Source organism: Oratosquilla oratoria, chromosome 33 (assembly GCF_046742065.1).
Source record: "Oratosquilla oratoria isolate Oo_2021 chromosome 33, ASM4674206v1, whole genome shotgun sequence".
NCBI lineage: Eukaryota > Metazoa > Arthropoda > Malacostraca > Stomatopoda > Squillidae > Oratosquilla > Oratosquilla oratoria.
Window position 1 is genome coordinate 37,550,893 of NC_134809.1, and position 19,131 is coordinate 37,570,023.

A 19,131-nucleotide genomic window follows, 5' to 3' on the forward strand; every position below is an offset into this window, starting at 1 on the left:
AAGACAAAAGTGAAAGAAGGAAAAATGAACCAGCAAAGAGATGTCTGGATGTGAGCAAAGTGGAATCACCGCTGGGGGTAATCTCTAAAAGATCCTGTATGAATGAAACCCCAAAATCATATCAAAGGTTGGATAATTATGCTTTTTCAGGGTTTGCAAGAGAAGGTGGATTTTTAGGTAGAGGTGTGGAGTTGGATAGAGAACCTAGGTACAAAAATATTTTCAGAAATAGCAATATAACTGATTTGTTGGATGAACTAATAGAATTGAAAAGTGTGTACAGGGCAATGCACAAAGAAATAACTCAACTTAAAAGAGCTAATGACAAGACCAACAAGGAGCTTGATGATCTGAAAAAAGAATTAAATATGATCAGAAAGGAGAATGAAAGAATGAAAAATTAGGATGAAAAAAAAAAATGGGGCTTTGAAAAAAGAAGTGAAAAAAACAAATATAAGCATTGACTGAATAGGAAAAATTATTAAGGAGATTGATCTCCAAGAAAAAAAAGGAAAGTGAAACAAGAAAATCAAAAGTTAACTTTCAAGGAAATAGTACAAATAGTGAAAATTACAAAAATGTATGGATAAAAAAGAAGTGAGCGATGAGGAAAAAGAGAAAGAAAAAGCATTTAGAAGTGAAGCAAACAAAAAAATGAAAAAAGAACGGAGACTGAAAAGAATGAATGGAGAGTGTTGGACTTGAGGCTGAGAAAATGGTTTATATGAAAAAAAAAAAAAAGGAAACGTAATAGAAAAGGACAAGAAAGGAAAAATTTAGAAATAACATATACCAACATAGACAACATAATTTCAGGACTGAATGAATTAAACGACTATCTGGCATTAGAAAAATCAGATGTAATGGGAATTGTGGAGACAAAATTAAAAAGTCCTCTACTAACAAACACTGTGGGACAAGGTCTATACAACCATTGGATGAAAAATAGAAAAGAGAAACGGGGTGGAGGAGTCATGTTTTTGACTAAGAAAGGCTTAAATGTGACTAAGATAACAGAAGGAAAAAATAATGTGGAATTGATTATAATAAAAATTGAAAACAGTGATATGACAAGAAGAAAATTTGTAGTAATGTATGTACCCCCAAAACACAGTCTTAGAGAGTGATCATTCCAGAATGTTGGAAGACACAAAGAATGCACTAACTGATTTACTGAAAGAAAGAGGAAACATAGTAATTATGGGTGACTTTATCTCAAAAGAAATATGTTGGGAAGAAATGACAGTGAAAGGTGGAGAAGACCTCTGGGAAACATACTGATGACACCGAAGTGAAAGAAAGTGCATTGTTTGAGCTCTGATATAGCTGTTTTGTTGCCAATATGAAGGAAACGCCTAGTTGTTATTGTGCAGAATGTTTGGGCTATGTTTCATGAGTGACCAACAAGGTTAAATCCAGTTCTTAAAATATGTATAGTCGGCACAACGGAGAATGGAAAAGAAGAAAAAATATTGAATGAACCAGCAAAGAGAGGGCTGGATGTAAGTAGAGTTGAGTCACCATGAGGAGTTATACCAAAGAGGACATGCTTAATTGATACACCAAGAATAAATCAAAGGTGGGAGAACAATAGTTTTTCAGGTTTTTAAAGAAATCTAGGAGAAATAGGCAAAGGCATAGATATAGAGAAGTTAGATATAGTAATGCATTAAAAAGTTGTGAAGTAAACAAATTATTGGAAGAGATTATAGATTTAAAATTGGACTACTGAGTTTTATTTAGGGAATTGACTACTTTGCGTAAGAGTAACAAGCAAACAATTAGAAAATTGAGTGACCTAATGAGCGAAATTGATGTGCTTAGAAGAGAAAATGAATGAAAAAGGAGGATAAGAATAAAAATGAAGAACTGAAAAAGGAGGTCAAAGAGCATTTACAGGTAGTGACTAGAAAGGTAGAAGAGTCAATCAAGGAAACAGACCTCCTTGAAATAAAAAAAATCAGTGGAAGTAGGAACAGGAAAAGCAAAAAATATCCTTCTAGAGAAATAGATAGAGGAAAATACAAAAGAAACAGTTATGAAAGTAATTAAAGAAAAGGAAAATTGGGTGAGAGATACAGTAGACAAAGGTAAATGCATTGTGGTCCATGGTATCCAAGAAGAAAACGGTGTATATAAATACCAGATAGAAAAGGAGGAAAAGGAAATAGCTAAGGAAATTCTAAAAGAAATTCAAGACAAAGGGCAAAATTTTGACGAGGAAATTTACGAGATTCACAGGATGGGCAAATACTCAAAAGAAAAGCAACATAGACCTCTGAAAACCAAACTAAGAACTCAAATGATAGCTGAGGAGGTACTATCAAAAGCGGTTAAATTAGCAAACAGTGAGAAATTCAGACATATATGGATAAAGAAGGAAATGAGTGATGAGGAAAAAGAGAAAGACAAGGCTCTCAGAATTGAAGCAAATGATAGAAATGAGAAAAGAATGGAGACGGGAAAAAAAAATTGGAGAGTATTGGATCTGAGACTGAAAAAATGGTACATCAGGAAAATGGAAACTTAAATAAAAAAAGAGAAGAAAATATGAAACTAAAAGTGGTATACACAAATATCAACGGTATGATCTCTGGAATTAATGAATTAAATAATTGTCTGGAAATAGAGAAACCTGACATTATGGGAATTGTGGAGACAAAACTGAAAGGCCCTCTATCAACAAGTATGGTGGGACAAGATCTATACAACCACTAGGTGAAAAATAGAACAGATAAACAGGGAGGAGGAGTCATGATATTGACCAAAGAGGGTTTAAATGTGACAAAGATAAATGAAGGCAAATATAATATGGAATCAATTATGATTAAAGTTGTAAATAAAAATATGAGGAGTAGAAAATTTGTAGTAGTAGTATATGTACCACCAAAACATGCAGGCTTGGTCTGATAGTGATCATTCTAAATTACTAGAAGACACATGAATATTCTAAATGAGTTACTGAAAGAGGGTAGTAACATAGTAATTATGGGTGACTTTAATGCAAAGGATCTGGGAAGAAATTATAGTAAAAGGGGGAGAAGAACTTTGGAGCAACATTCTACTGGATATGACCATCAAATATTTCTTATCACAATGGGTTAAGGAAAATACTAGATATAGAAACAATGAGGAACTGTCGAAACTAGACTTAGTATTCACTTCTGAACCTGATTTCGTGAACAAAATGGAGTATAAGACACCAATTGGGAAGAGTGACCACATACTATTAGATTTTGAATTAAAAGAACAAAACAGTGTGAGAAGGAATTAAAAATATAGAGAAGTAAGGTTAATGTACAACAAAATGGATTTTGTAAAACTTAGAAAGTTTTTCCAAAACATAAACTGGGATAAATTCTCTAAAGAGGAAACAAAGATGGAAGACAAATGGAACATATTTAAAGAAAAGTACAAGGAAGGAATTGATAAATATGTACCAGAGAAGAAGCAAAAAGAGATTTATATAAAGTGTTGATATAACAAAAGGTGTAGTGAGGCTAAGGACAGAAGAGACAAAGCCTGGTAAAGATGGAAAAAAGAAAGAAAAAAAATCCAAATGGCAAACATATATATAACTTAGGAACGAATATGTGAATATACGCAGGAAAGAAAAAAGAAACTGTGAAAAAGATATTATAGACAAATGTAAGGATCGACCTAAACTCTTTTAACGATATGTAAATGATAAATTAAAAGACACATGAAATTATAAAACTGCATGAAGCAGAAAAAGAATATATTGATGACATAGAAATGACTGAAGTTATGATCAGACATTTCAGGACTGTTTTTACAATTGAGAGCTCACAAATTTGAGAAGATGGATGAGAAAGATCCTCTAAAAGGAAAGAAATAAAGGTAACACAGAATGAAATAAGAGACCAAATAAAAAAACCTAGATGTTAGGAAATCACATGGACCGGATGGAATTGCAAATTGGATACTGAAAGAGTGTATAGATGAACTAACGGACAAAATATACAAGATAATAGACATTTCACTCAAAGAATGAAAGGTACCACAAGATTGGAAAGATGCAAACATCATACCAATATATAAAGGAGGAAACAAAGAAGATCCTACAAACTTCAGACCAGTATCCCTTACAAGCACAGTAGCAAAAATATGCGAAAAGATTATCAGGAGGAAATGGATCAAACACTTGGAAGAGAATCAAATATTAAACCCTATACAATTTGGTTTTAGAAGTGGAAGATCATGTACCCCAAACTTAATATGTTTTTACTCAAGATTAATAGAGATAATACAAGAAAGAGATGGGTGGGCAGATTGTGCCTTCTTGGACTTGCAGAAGGCTTTTGACAAAGTACCACATAAAAAGCTAATAAGAAAAACTGAAATAATAGGAATACAAGGTAAGCTACTGGAATGGATGAAAGATTTCTTACATATACATATACCAAGGCTTTTTCCCCCTTACAAGGGGGGTAGCCAAAAAGGAAAAGGCATAAAATCATCCCCATCCATTCCATCCCTGAATACACTCCACACCCTTCCACCCTCCCTCTTATCTTAGCACCTCCTGGATGACGAGTCATCCCTGCACCTTGTCCACTGCCCTGGGTCAGAAGCAGTGTTGCAAGACACACCACATCCACAGCAAGGCCACTTCATTAAATTGACAACCCCCCCTCTCCGTCCCCCCATGCATAAAAGGAGAAGACGGGGAGAAATCCCTTCGGGCTGCGTCAAATTTTGCTCACACTACCCCCATCCCCCTGCCCATTCCACCTCATGCATCACAACATCATCCATATACAACCATTCTCCATTCACCCCTGTCTTCTGTCCTCTCCCGTCCTTCCTCAACAGACATTCCCCTCTTCCCCAAACCCCCCTTCACCCCATCCATCCACCTCATCCTAGGACATCCCTTCATGTTCACTTCCTCCACATCTGCCCTCCATACCTCTTTTACTAGTCTTTCTTCACTCATTCTTTCCATGTGTCCAAACCATCCTAATACTCTTTCATCAACCCTATCTCCCAACTCCCTTTCCACCCCTGTTCTCCTCCTCACCTCCTCATTTCTCACTCTATCCAGCCTAGTAACCCCCATCATACTTCTCAGACACCTCATCTCAAACACATTCAAACTCCTTCTCTCTTCCTCTCTTATGTTCCATGTTTCTGCCCCATACAGTCCTGCTGGCACAATCACTCCTTCATACAATCTTCTCTTAGCATCCATTCCCAAATGTCTATTCCTCATTACACTTTTTAATCCACCAAGGCATTTACTTGCTTCTCTCAATCTACATTCTACCTCCACCTTCACTCCACCTTTTCCTGCCACATTTGCACCCAAGTATCTAAAACTATCCACTTCCTCCAGTTGCTCTCCCTTAATGCTCACTTCCAGTCTACTGCCACTTTCACCCCTTGTACATCTCATCACCTTACTTTTACCCACATTTATCTTCAGCTTTCTTCTAACACAAACTCTCCCAAACTCTGTCATGAACTTCCTCAATCCCTCCTCCGATCCTGCCACAAGCGCAGTGTCATCCGCAAACAACAGCTGGCTCACCTCCCACTTTTCTCCATTTTCTTTAATCATCTCCAATCCCTGACCCACTACCCTTGCATTTACCTCTCGCACTACCCCATCCATGTATAAGTTGAACAGTCAGGGCGACATAACACATCCTTGATGAAATCCCACCTTTACCTCGAACCACTCACTCTCTCCATTTCTAATCCTGAAACAAGCTCTACTACCCTCATAAAAACTCTTGACAGCTCCTAGAAGCTTTCTTTCTATCCCATATATCCGCAAAACCTCCCACAGTGCCTTTCTGTCTACCCTGTCTTAAGCCTTTTCCAGATCCAGATTTCTTAAGTGGGAGAAAAATGAGAGTGGTACTTAGACAAAAACTTGAACTGGGAAGATGTGATAAGTGGCATCCTGCAAGGCTGTATTGGGTCCTTTAATGTTTGTCATATATATGAATGATATGGATGAGGGAATGAAGTGTTACATGAACTTTGCTGATGATGCCAAATTACTCAAGAGAGTAAGCACAGTAGGAAACTGCAGATTGCTACAAGAAGATCTAGACAAAATATGGGAATGGAGTCAGAGGTGTGAAATGAACTTTAAGAAATGTAGTATAATGGAATTTGGAAAAAGCAAAAATAAAATATTGAGTCAGTATAAAATTGGTACCAAGGAAGTCAAGAAAGTCGACTCAGAAAGGGACCTGGGAGTGATTATCTCAGGTGACTTGACACCTGATAAACATGTCAATAAATTATTGCAAGAGACTTTTAACTTATTAAGATCAATGAAAGTGGCTGTCAACTACATGGATGAAGAAATGGTAAAGAAAATAGTGGTTGCACTGATAATACCTAAATTGGAGTATGGTGCGACACTGTGGGCATGTAGTACAAAAAAAAAAAAAAAAAACATAAGGAAATTAGAAAGAATTCAAAGAGCAGTGACAAAAATGGCACCTACACTCTCAAATTTGAAATACGAACAAAGATTGGATAAATTACATCTGTCAACACTGGAACAGAGAAGATGAAAGAGGTGATTTGCTGACCATTTACAGAATTATGAAAGGGATGGAAGTTCTTAATAGAGGCAACTTATTAAAATGGAACAGAAGAGAAACAAGAGGACATGAGAAGAAGCTAAAGAAGGACAGTTACAGAAGAGACCTGAAAGGGAATACCTGGTAGCTTCCCACACAGATTGATTGGTGTCTGGAACAAACTAAATGGGGTAACAGTGAGTGCCAAAACTATACAAGATTTTAAGAACGAACTGGATGCAGAGAGATACGAAAACAGGTCACTACAAGCATAGCTCTCATCCCGTAAAATACAACTAGGTAAATACTACTGGATATGACCATTAAATACACAATGACTCACTGGATAAAGGAAAATGCCAGATATAGAAACAATGAGGAACCATCAAGACTAGAATTAATACTTACATCAGAGCCTTAAATTGTGGACAGAATAGAATACAAAACACCAATTGGGAAGAGTGACCACTTACTAATGGAGTCCAAACTAAAAGAACAAATTGAATTGAGAAGAAATGAGAAGCATAAAAAAGGAAGACTAATGTACAACAAAATGGATTTTGAGAGACTCAGAAAATTCTTTCAAAATGCAAGTTTGGAAAACTTCTTAAATGAAGAAACAAAGAAGAGAAATGGAACATATTAAAAGAAATATACAATGATGGAATAAACAAATACCAAAACAGAAGCAAGAAAGGGTGTACATTAAGTGTTGGTATAACAAAAAATGTAGTGAAGCTAAATATAGAAGAGACAAAGCTTGGAAAAGATGGAAAAAAAGATAAAAAATAAGCAAGTGGCAAACATATATCAAACTAAGAAATGAATATGTAAAAATATGCAGAAATGAAAAGTAAAACTGAAAAGGACACAATAAAAAATGCATGGAGCAACCTAAACTATTTTACAGGTATGTGAATGGTAAACTAAAAAACAAACAAGAAATAGTAAGGCTGTGCCAAGGGAATAATGTATATAGAGAAAATGTAGAAATGGCTGAAATTATGAATAAACATTTTAAATTTGTATTCACAATTGAAAGTACACAAAACTGGGATGAAATAGAGAGAGAAAGATTCGCCAATGAAAGAAATAACTGTGATCCAGAAGGAAATTAGAGACCAAATAAAAAACCTTGATGTCAGAAAATCACACGATCTGGATGGAATTGCAAACTGGATATTAAAAGAATGCATAGATGAGCTGATGGACAAAATATACAAGATAATTGATTACTCACTCAAAGAAGGAAAGGTACCACAGGACTGGAAAAATGCAAATATTGTACCAATATATAAAGGAGGGGACAAGGAAAATCCAACTAACTATAGACTGGTCTCCCTTACAAGCACAGTAGCAAAAATATGTGAAAGGGTTATCAAAAGTAGATGGATTAAATATATGGAAGAAAAAACATACTGAATCCAACACAATTTGGATTTAGACAAGGAAGATCATGTACCACAAACTTGATTTGCTTCTACTTGAGACTAATAATTTTTTAGATATATTGCAAGAAAGGGATGGCTGGGCAGATTGTGCCTTACTGGACCTACTACCGTCCTCATGTATCTATCCTTCAAAAAGTCTTTAATCCATTCTTGTAGTTTGCCTCTCAGTTCTCCAACATGCTTCAATTTCCACATAAGTTGACTGTGAAGTACTGTATCAAATGTCTTCTTTAGATTGAGGTACATGCAGTCCACCCACCCCTCTCTTGCAGCATGTCAATTACTTCCAAGTAAAAGCTTAAATGTTTGACACACACAACCTTCCAGATCTGCAGCTAAACTGATTGTCTGTTAGAATGTTAACCCCTTCCATACGGTGCCGCATACGTAGGCGGCATGAGGAGCAAGTGGATACACGAGGCTGCCATATCGGCGTCTTGATTATATTTATTGTAGTTGCCCCTGCGTTTTCACATACTCTCTAAACTGTCTTTAATAAAATTTTCTATAGTTATCAAAATTCACGGGTGAAAGAGAGAACGATCGAAATAAGCGGTGACTATATTTTATGATGCAAGTATTATTACGACACGTACGGCTGGCAGCGGCTGCTACCCGCGAGATTTAAGGCCCGTACTGAAGAGGTTAATCTTTCCAAGATATTTGGTCTATCAATCTTTCACAATCCTTTCACATTTACCTAGTTGTATTTACCTAGTTGTATTAAATGGGAAGGGAGCTATGGTCGTGGTGACCCAACTTTGTATCTCTCAGCATCAAGTTTTTTCTTAAAATCTTGAATAGTGTTTGCACACACTGTTTCTTTGTCCAATTTGTTCCAAGTATCTATCACTCTGTGTGGAAAGCTTTTTTCTTTTTTCAGATCTCTTCTGTAATTATCTTTTTTCATTTTTTTTCGTGTCCTCTTCTTTTTCCATTGTCCCATTTCAATAAGTCATTCTTATCTAAGATTTCCATTCCCTTCATAATTCTATAGATAGATAGTAAGTCTCCTCTTTCCCCTCTTTGCTCCAAAGTTGGTAATTCTAATTTGGACAGTCTTTGTTCATATGTCATTTTGGAAAGAGTTGGTGCCTGCTTTGTTGTTGCTCTTTGTATTCTTTCTAACTTCTTTATATTCTTTTTGGTACTGGGTGTCCATAGTGTTACTGCATACTCGAGTTTTGGTCTTATTAGTGTAGTTAGATATCTTTTTTATCATTTCCTCGTCCAAATAGGCAAATGCCACTTATATTGACCTCAATAAATTATAGGTTTCTCCAACTATTTTATTAGTATGCTTATGCGGTGTCATGTCTTTGCTGATCATCAATCCAAGGTCTTTTTCCTAGTTTACTTTTTTGACCTCTTCTTCACCAATTTTATAATCTATCAATATTCTGTTGTGACTTTTTCCAAATTCCATTATACTACATTTCTTGATATTGAATTTCACTTCCCACTTTTGAATCCATTTCCAGATCTTGTCCAAGTTTTCTTGTAATGAGTTGCAATCCTCCTCCATTTTTACTTTCTTTAGTATTTTTGTGTCGTCGGCAAAGAAATTCATATAACACTACTCCTTCGTCCATGTCATTTATATATATAGCAAACATGATCAGAGCCAGTACTGATCCCTGCGGGACACCACTTGTCATTTCTTCCCAATTTGAGATTTTATCTCTTATTACTACTCTCATTTTCCTCCCAGTCAGGACATCTTTCATCCATTCCAATAATTTTCTTCTGATGCCACCTATTGATTCTATCTTCCTTATTATTTTATTGTGTGGTACCTTATCAAATTCCTTTTGTATGTCCAGAAAGGCACAATCTGCCCAACCATCTCTCTCTTGTATTATGTCTATTAATCTTGAGTAGAAGGAGATCAAGTTTGTTGTACATGATCTTCCTTGTCTGAATCCCAAATTTCACTACTGTGCTGGTTAGTGATACTGGCCTATAATTTAGTGGTGTTTACTTGTTTCCACCTTTGTGAATTGGTACCATGTTTACCCTTTTCCAATCAAGTGGCCCAATGCCTTCTTTCAATGAACATGTAATAAGACTGGATCTTGCCTGCTAGTTGTTCCCTACATTCTTTAAGTATGCAGTTTGAGATCTTGTCAGGTCCTGAAACTTTTGTCACATCCATTGATCCCAGGAGATTGAGCACTTCCCTCACTTCTACATTTATATCTGCTAAACCTGGTTTTTTGCTCCCTACACTTTTCTCCAAGTAATTGCAATCTTTTTTTGGAAATGTTCATTCATTATTTACCATTTATAAACCTGTAAAACAGTTTTGGTTAATCTTTGCATTTATTTGCTACACTTCTTTCAAAATTGCTTTCTTCCTCCCTTCAAATTCTTGTATAGTCATTCCTAGCTTGTTTGTAAGCTTCTTTTGTTTTATTGCTTCTTTTCTTCCATTTTCCCCAAACCATGTCCATGGCCTTTATTGCAATCTCACACTTTTTGTTAAACCAGTTCTGTTTCTGCTTCTTCCTTTTTCTAGTCTTTGGCACATATTTGTTCATTCCTAGGTTGTAAATGGAAATATTTCCCATTTCCTCCTTATTCATGTGGTATTCATGAATTCTTCCCAGTTTGTTTCTTCAAAGAATTTTTTCAACCCCAAGTAATCTACTTCTCTAGAATTGAGTCTACCCTTGCCTGTATGATTCATTCGTTGGCTCTCTTTCCTCATCCTCCAGCTGAAATTCAGTTGTAACATGGTCACTTTTTCCTATTGGGCAAAGGTAGTTCAAGGAACTGATAGTATCTGGCTCTTTGGTTAGTAACAGACCTAAGCTTGTGGGAGTGTCTTCTCTTCTTACCCAGGTCACTTCCTTTACCCACTGGGTCATTGTGTTCTCCATTGGTTAACTCAATAGGTTATTTTCCCAAGGAATCTGCTTTGCTGCTTGCTTCCCATTCCTCTTGGTTGACCTCACCGAAATTAAAATTTTCAGGAAGGACTATGTTACTACTTTGTTCAATATTTTTGTTTTGGAAAAGAGCCATATCCAATAACATTTCTTGGTATTCATTTTCATCCCAAGCTCTTGTCTTGAAGGGAACATATGCCACCATGAAGTTTCTTTTATTGTGCATTTTAGTACTAATCATTATGTGAATAGCTTTAGCCCTGCCTTCACCCAGATTTACTTCTTCCACCTTTTTGTCACTTCTCACCACAAACTTTACTCCACCTTTTTTTCATTTTCTCTGTCTTTTCTTCAGGAGGTATATCTGTTCTTCCCCAACTGTATATAATTTTTTTGGGGAGTTTAGTCTCTACTAGACACAATATATCAGACTCATTTATCCTTAGTCATCTCCAACCTAGCAGATAGTAGACCATCAACATTAGCATGTGCTATTCTAAGTTCCCTTGTAGTGCTTACATACATACATATACCAAGGCTTTTTCCCCCTTACCAGGGAGGTAGCCAAAAAGGACAAGGCATAAAATCATTCCCACCCATTCCATCCCCGAAAACACTCCACACCCCTCCACCCTCCCTCCCATCTTAGCACCTCCTAGATGACGGGTCATCCCTGCACCCTGTCCACTGCCCTGGGTCAGAAGCAGTGTCGCAGGACACAGCACATCCACAGCAAGGCCGCTTCATTAAATCGGCGACCCCCCCTCTCCGTCCCCCCATATAAAGGAGAGGACGGGGAGAAATCCCTTCGGGCTGCGTCAAAATTTTTGCTCACACACACTACCTCACCCCCCATTCCCCCATCCATTCCACCTCATGCATCACAACATTTTCCATATACAACCATTCTCCATTCACCCCTGTCTTCTGTCCTCTCCCGTCCTTCCTCAACAGACATTCCCCTCTTCCCCAAAGCCCCCCTCACCCCATCCATCCATCTCATCCTAGGACGTCCCCTCATGTTCACTCCCTCCACATCTGCCTTCCACACCTCCTTTACTAGTCTTTCTTCACTCATTCTTTCCATGTGTCCAAACCATCCTAATACTCTTTCATCAACCCTATCTCCCAGCTCCCTTTCCACCCCTGTTCTCCTCCTCACCTCCTCATTTCTCACTCTATCAAGCCTAGTAATCTCCATCATACTTCTCAGACACTTCATCTCAAACACATTCAAGTTCCTTCTCTCTTCCTCTCTTATGTTCCATGTTTCTGCTCCATACAGTGCTGTTGGCACAATCACTCCTTCATACAGTCTCTTAGCCTCCATTCCCAAATTTCTATTTCTCATTACACTTTTTAAACCAAGGCATTTACTCGCTTCTCTCAATCTACATTCTACCTCCACCTTCACTCCACCTTTTCCTGCCACATTTGCACCCAAATATCTAAAACTATCCACTTCCTCCAGTTGCTCTCCCTTAATGCTCACTTCCAGATTACTGCCACTTTCACCCCTTGTACATCTCATCACCTTACTTTTACCCACATTTATCTTCAGCTTTCTTCTATCACACACTCTCCCAAACTCTGTCACCAACTTCCTCAATCCCTCATCCGATCCTGCCACAAGCGCAGTGTCGTCCGCAAACAACAGCTGGCTCACCTCCCACTTTTCTCCATTTTCCTTAACCATCTCCAATCCCTGACCCACTACCCTTGCATTCACCTCTCGCACCACCCCATCCATGTATAAGTTGAACAGCCAGGGTGACATAACGCATCCCTGACGAAGTCCCACCTTTACCTCAAACCATTCACTCTCTCCATTTCTAATCCTGACACAAGCTCTACTACTCTCATAAAAACTCTTGACAGCTCCTAGAAGCTTTCCTCCTATCCCATATATCCGCATAACCTCCCACAGTGCCTTTCTGTCTACCCTATCGTAAGCCTTTTCCAGATCCATAAAGGCCCAAAAAACATCCTTCCCCTTTCCTATAGCTTTCTCACATATCTGTCTTACCACAAAAATCTGATCTACACAACCTCTACCTGTCCTAAACCCACACTGTTCCTCACCAATTACTCCCTCTGTTCCTCTCCTAATCCTCTCAATCAAGATCCTCCCATAAGCCTTCCCAACTACACTTAACAAGCTAATCCCTCTGAAACTACTACATTCACACTTGTCCCCTTTTCCCTTGTAAAGTGGAACTATACAAGCACTCCTCCAGTCCTCTGGCACTCTACCTTCTCTCCAGCAAACATTAAATAACCTCACCAGCCAGTCCACCATCACTATACCTCCTTTTTTAAGACATTCTGCATGGCATCCATCCAGACCAGGTGCCTTACCTGCTTTCATCATCTTAACTGCTGCCTTCACTTCATCCTTCCTTATTTCTCCTCCATTTTCCTCACTCATCACTCATTTTCTTAGCATTTCCCACTGCAGCTATCTTTCCCTCCCTATCCTCCTTCACATTAAGCAACTCCCTAAAATATTCTGCCCATCTTCTCCATTATCATCTCTCCATCTGCACCTTTTACCTTTTCTTCTCTACTTGATTCGCCTCCTCTTCCTCTCTTAATTTCTTTCCAATTTTTTTTTTTTTTTTTTTTTTTTTTTTTTTTTTTTTTTTGTAGTGCTTACTTTGCAATAATGCCTTCTTATTTTCTTAGAAACCATTTCCTCACATTCTGATTGAGAACTTGCAAAAAATATTTTTTTTCTTTTTTCTTTGGTGCCCCTATCATTTTTGGCTTTGGCTTCCTTGTAAGAGCTTTCGTGCATTTGCTTATTCTTCTTTGTTAGCATCTTTCCTAATCCAAATACTTGTAACTTTTCTTCTCATGCTTACTTCCAAGACTTGCTGATTACTTTTTTGTCATGGTTATGACTTGAACTTTATTTTCATTTGACATGCACAATTTCTCTTATACTTACCTAACCTATACATGCTATTAATCTGGTTTGTTACATCCAAATCCTTTCCTAGAGTTGTTGATGTAATTTCCCTAATAATTTGCAGTTCTTGTTCTTGAAGTAACTTCCATGAGGTGTTTTATTCTTCTCGGCATCCAAAGAGTAAGATCTCTGTTGAGATTTTTTTTTTATAACCTTGACTATTCCTTCCAGGTTATCTCTTTCCTGTTGCTCCATGACCTCTTTAAAGTTTACCATTTCTTCTATCCTCATTTGTTGTTGGCCTATCCTCTTTTTCCTCCATGGTAATTTTTTTTTCTCTCATTAAAGTTTCATTTTCCCTTCTCTACTGTCCTCATGTATCTTTCCTTTAAAAAATATTTTATCGACATGAGTAGTTTGCTTCTTAGTCCTCCAGTTTCTTCATAAGTCAACAGTGAAGTACCATATCAAAACCCTTCTTTAGGTGTAGGTACACGCATTCCACTCAGCCCTCACTCTCTTGCAGCACATCAGACACTCTTGAGTAAAAGCTTAACCTCTTCCATAAGATGATGCCTACTTAGGCATCATGAGGTGTGAACGGGTATATGAGGATGACAGTGTTGGTGTCCTGATTATATTTATTTTGTTGTAGCTGAGTGACCCCTTAATTCTGTGAACTGGCTTGATTGCATTTTCTATGTTTATTATTACTCAGAGTAAAAGAGAACAAGTAAATCAGTAGTGACTTTATATTTTATAACACGAGCATTGTGATGCATCATCGAATTGTCATACATCAGGCATCCAATCCTGTGCATGAGAATTTGACTTGTATTGAAGAGATTAAAAGGTTTGACATACAAGACCTTCAAGATCTGAAGCCAAAATGACTGTCAGAATATTAATCTTTCAAGATATTTGGCCCATGAATCTTTCACAAACCTTTCACATAATTTCACCAGTGCTGGTCAGTGATACCAGTCTATAACTTAGTGGTGTCTCCTTACTTCCATCTTTGTAAATTGGTATTACATTTGCCCTTTTCCAGTTAACCAACACTATGCCTTGTTTTAATGTATATACAATAAGACTGTGAATCTTGTCTGCCAGTTGTTCCTTACATTAAGTATACAATTTGAGATCCTGTCAGGTCCTAAAGCTTTTGTCACATCCAATGATCCCAAAAGATGGAGCACTCCCTCACTTCTGTATTTATATCTTCCAAACCCGAATTCTTTGTGTTTGGGTGTAAGAAATACAATCAACCAAGCAAAATTATAATAACCCTATAAAAATAACATATTTCAGCTCAGAAGCCTCTGCCAGAAGTGAGGAATTTAGTTTACACAGCATGCAGGTCAGGAGATATAAATACTTTGAAGGCTATTATCACATATGCACATGATTCAGAAGGTGACCAATTTGGTAAGTTTTTTATATATTCTATAAGTAAGCTTCATTTATTTTTGAGAAAACAAGTGTTCTCAAGGTAATTATTCCAACATCTCAGCTATTACCTTGAAGATATGTTGATATTGAATTTTATATTGATTTTCAGAAGGTATTTTGAGTAATGAAGTGAGAGAGTCGATCAAGGCATGTCAAGAAGCTGTCATTCCCCAATCTTTTACTTTTGGGAAAGATGAACTTTCTCTTCTTCATATTGCTGCCACAGCCTGTCAGAAAGACGCAATCTGGTTAGTTTTTTCTTTAATATATATATATATATATATATATATATATATATATATATATATATATATATAATATATATATATATATATATATATATATATATATATGTTTTGTGCCTTTTCCCTATTTATCACACACTTGTATTACTAATAAGTGAATTAAACTGATATGATTGAAACAAACTATTAATGATTATAGGTATCTAATGGAAAATGGTTGTGACCCAAATATTAAAAGCAACAAGGGAGAGCTGCCATACAAGATAACAACAAATAAGCAAATACGCAACACCTTCAGACGTTTTATGGGTACATACCCAAGTAAATATGACTACAAGGAGGTAATAGATAGGAAATTTAAGTTTGTAGAATAATACATACTTTTGAGGTACAGGTAGTCGTCGACTTACGACCAAGTTCGGTTCCGACAGACAGGTCGTAAGTCGATTTGGACGCAAGTCGGTCTTTATATATATATACAGTATATATTACCCTTTAAATATTTTTGTTACTGTATATATATATTGTATATTATATTTAGCATACTGAAATAATCTTAGCATCTTTGAACTATGTTGTATAGTATTTCTTAACCTTTTTATAATTTTATCTGATTTTCTTTGGGAAACGTAGCCTAGGCATAAGCATACTGAATAAAATCCTATCATCTTTAACCTATGATATCTAATACTGTACGAGTATTTTCTAACCTTTTTATTATTTTACCATCAGACTTTCTTTAAGAAACGTATGCATACTGAATAAAATCGTATTATCTTTGAGCTACGTTGTTTAATATTCATTAACTTTTTTATAATTTTCGTTAGGAAACGTAGCCTAGGCCTACGCATACTGAATAAAGTCCTGTTATCTTTGACCTACAAATACTTTTTTGTTGGTTACAATAAAATCATTGCAAGGCAAAATTCGGAATTTTTTTTATTATTTTAAAACACATTATTTTCGTTTACGTACTGTACCGAAAATATTGTTATCGACAACAGACTAGGCATAAACAAAGTTTACTGTTACATTTTATTAATCGCAAAACAAAAATACAAAATGCCATACTGAACATATTGTTATCGACAACAGACTAGGCATAAAAAAGTTTTACTGTTACATTTTATTAATTGCAAAACATAAAAATACAAAATGCAAGGCAAAATTAGGATTTTTTTTTATTTCAAAACACATTCTTTCCGTTTACGTACTGTACCGAACATACTGTTATCGACAAACTAGCCTAGGGATAAAAAATATTGTTACATTTTATTAATTGCAAAACATATAGAAATACAAAAATACAAAATGCAATGCAAAATTAGGAAAGATTTTACTTCAAACAAAAAACTGAAAGAATATTTAGCTGGCTGGGATGCTGACGCTGTCGGCAGCCTGCCAAAACTATCGTACTAGTGTCTCGCGGCGTGCGGAGTAATTGTTCTGTGCTGCCAGACATAACATTGCAATTCTATTACTCTATTAAATGTTAAATATTATTGTACTATCTCATGGTCGTAAAGTCAATCAGTCGTAAGTCGCATAGGTTGTAAGTCGACGACTACCTGTATTTGGTTTTCCTCACATGTTCTTCCTCCTACTGTGTTTTTATCTTCACTTCAACTCTTGGACTAATTGTTTAAACATTCTTTGATTTCTGTGAACAAAATGTGGAGATAATTTTTTGAATGAGTTGTATAAAGAAAGAAAAAGGAAAGAAAAAAAATTATAAGTTCACAAGCTAAAGGAGAATTTATTTTTATTTTTATTTCTACAAAATTCTAAAAAAGAACTTTACATTTGGTCATAATTTGGTAAGTTACATGAATAAATATCTAGATATTCTCACAATGAATGTAAACTTTGAGGTAAGTACTAATCTCATTTGAAGATTTGTCCTTATTACAAGAAAAATTTAGAACCTTTACTAAAGATGAGCAATATTGATTGTTATATACTTAGATGTATTTGCCTAATTATAGTTTACTGGGTTGGAGACCATGTTCACAGGGTCCCGTGTCTTGGCCTCCATTCATCAAACTTTGCCTTAAATTCATTTATTGTGTTGGCTTAGATTATATTGCCATTCAACTAGTTTCATAAATCCACTCTTCTACATGGAAAGCTATATTTCCTAACATCTTTCAAGCATTTTTGCTTTTTCAATTTCCTATTCAGACCTCTTGTTGATCTTTCATTCCATACTAGCAAATCCTTACTGTCCAATTTTGCTATAACTTCTAGATATCATTATGCTGTCACCTCTCTCTTTGCTTTTTCAATAAGGGAACTTATAGTTTTTTCAATCTTTTATATTTTTGTCATTTAAACTTGGGAACATCTTGGTTGCTGCCCTTTGTATTATCTCTAATTTTCTCATGTCTATCTTTAGATGAAAGAAGGTAAGGCAACTGGGTTGGATGGGTGTCATACGTAGTCTAAAAAAGGGAGGTATAGTGATGGTGGACTGGCAGGTGAGGTTATTTAATGTTTGTTTAAGAGAGGGTAGAGTGCCAGAGGACTAGAGGAGTGCTTATATAGTTCCACTTTACAAGGAAAAAGGGAACAAGTGTGAGTGTATTAGTTTCAGAAGGATCAGTTTGTTGAGTGTAATTGGGAAGGTTTATGAGAGGGTTTTGATTGAGAGGATTAGGAAAAGAACAGAAGGGGTAATAGGTGAGGAAGAGTGTGGGTTTAGGACAGGTAGGGGTTGTGTGGATCAGATATTTGTGGTAAGGTAGATACGTGAGAAAGCTTTAGGAAAAGTCAAGGATGTTTCTGGGGCTCTATGGATAGATATATGGGATAGTAGGAAAACTGTTAAAAGCGGTCAAAAGTTTTTACGAGAGTAGTAGAGCCTGTGTTAGAATTAGAAATGGAGAGAGTGAGTGGGTGGTTTAAGGTAAAGGTTGGACTTCACCAGAGATGCATTACGTCTCCTTGACTGTTCAATTTATACATGGATGGCGTGGTGTAAGAGCTAAATGCAAGGGTAATGGGTCAGGGATTGGAGAAGGTTAAAGAAAATGGAGAAAAGTGGGAGATAGCCAGTTGTTGTTTAGTGATGACACTGTGCTTGTGGCAGGATCAGAGGAAGGATTAAGGAAGGTGTATGAAAGAAGTTGAAGATAAATGTGGGTAAATGTAAAGTGATGAGATGTACAAGGGGAAAATGTGGCAGCAAATTGGAAGTGAGTATAAAGGGAGAGAGACTGGAGGAAGTGGATAGTTTTATATACTTTGATGCAAATGTGGTGGGAAAGGGAGGAGTGGAGGTAGAATGTAGATTGAGAGAAGTAAGTTAATGCCTTGGGGGATTAAAAAGTGTAATGAGAAAAAGTCATTTGGGAATGGATGCTAAGAGGAGGTGAAAGAGTGATCGTGCCAACAGCTCTGAATGGGGCAGAAACATTGAACATAAGAAGAGAGGAGGAGCTTGAATGTGCTTGAGATGAAATGTCTGAGAAGTATGGTAGGAGTTACTAGGCTAGACTGAGTGATAAATGAGGAGGTGAGGAGGAGAGTGGGGGTGGAAAGAGAGTTGAGAGGTAGGGTTGATGAAAGAGAACTGGGATGGTTTGGACATATGGAAAGAATGAGTGAAGAAAGATT

The 19,131-nt window shown here is 36.5% G+C and overlaps 1 protein-coding gene across 9 annotated transcripts in view; it reads left to right on the top strand.

The window, feature by feature from the left end:
- Positions 1 to 19,131, top strand: part of LOC143017841 (tRNA endonuclease ANKZF1-like) — a 161,792-nt gene that overhangs the window by 122,037 nt on the left and 20,624 nt on the right. For 8 of the 9 annotated variants that reach the window (XM_076172781.1, XM_076172784.1, XM_076172782.1 and 5 more), the window contains 3 exons: positions 15,131 to 15,247; positions 15,381 to 15,519; positions 15,716 to 15,857. In XM_076172781.1, coding sequence (XP_076028896.1) covers positions 15,131 to 15,247; positions 15,381 to 15,519; positions 15,716 to 15,857 — 398 coding nt within the window. The remainder of the gene's footprint in view (positions 1 to 15,130; positions 15,248 to 15,380; positions 15,520 to 15,715; positions 15,858 to 19,131) is intronic. The other variant, XM_076172785.1, reaches the window with a different exon arrangement.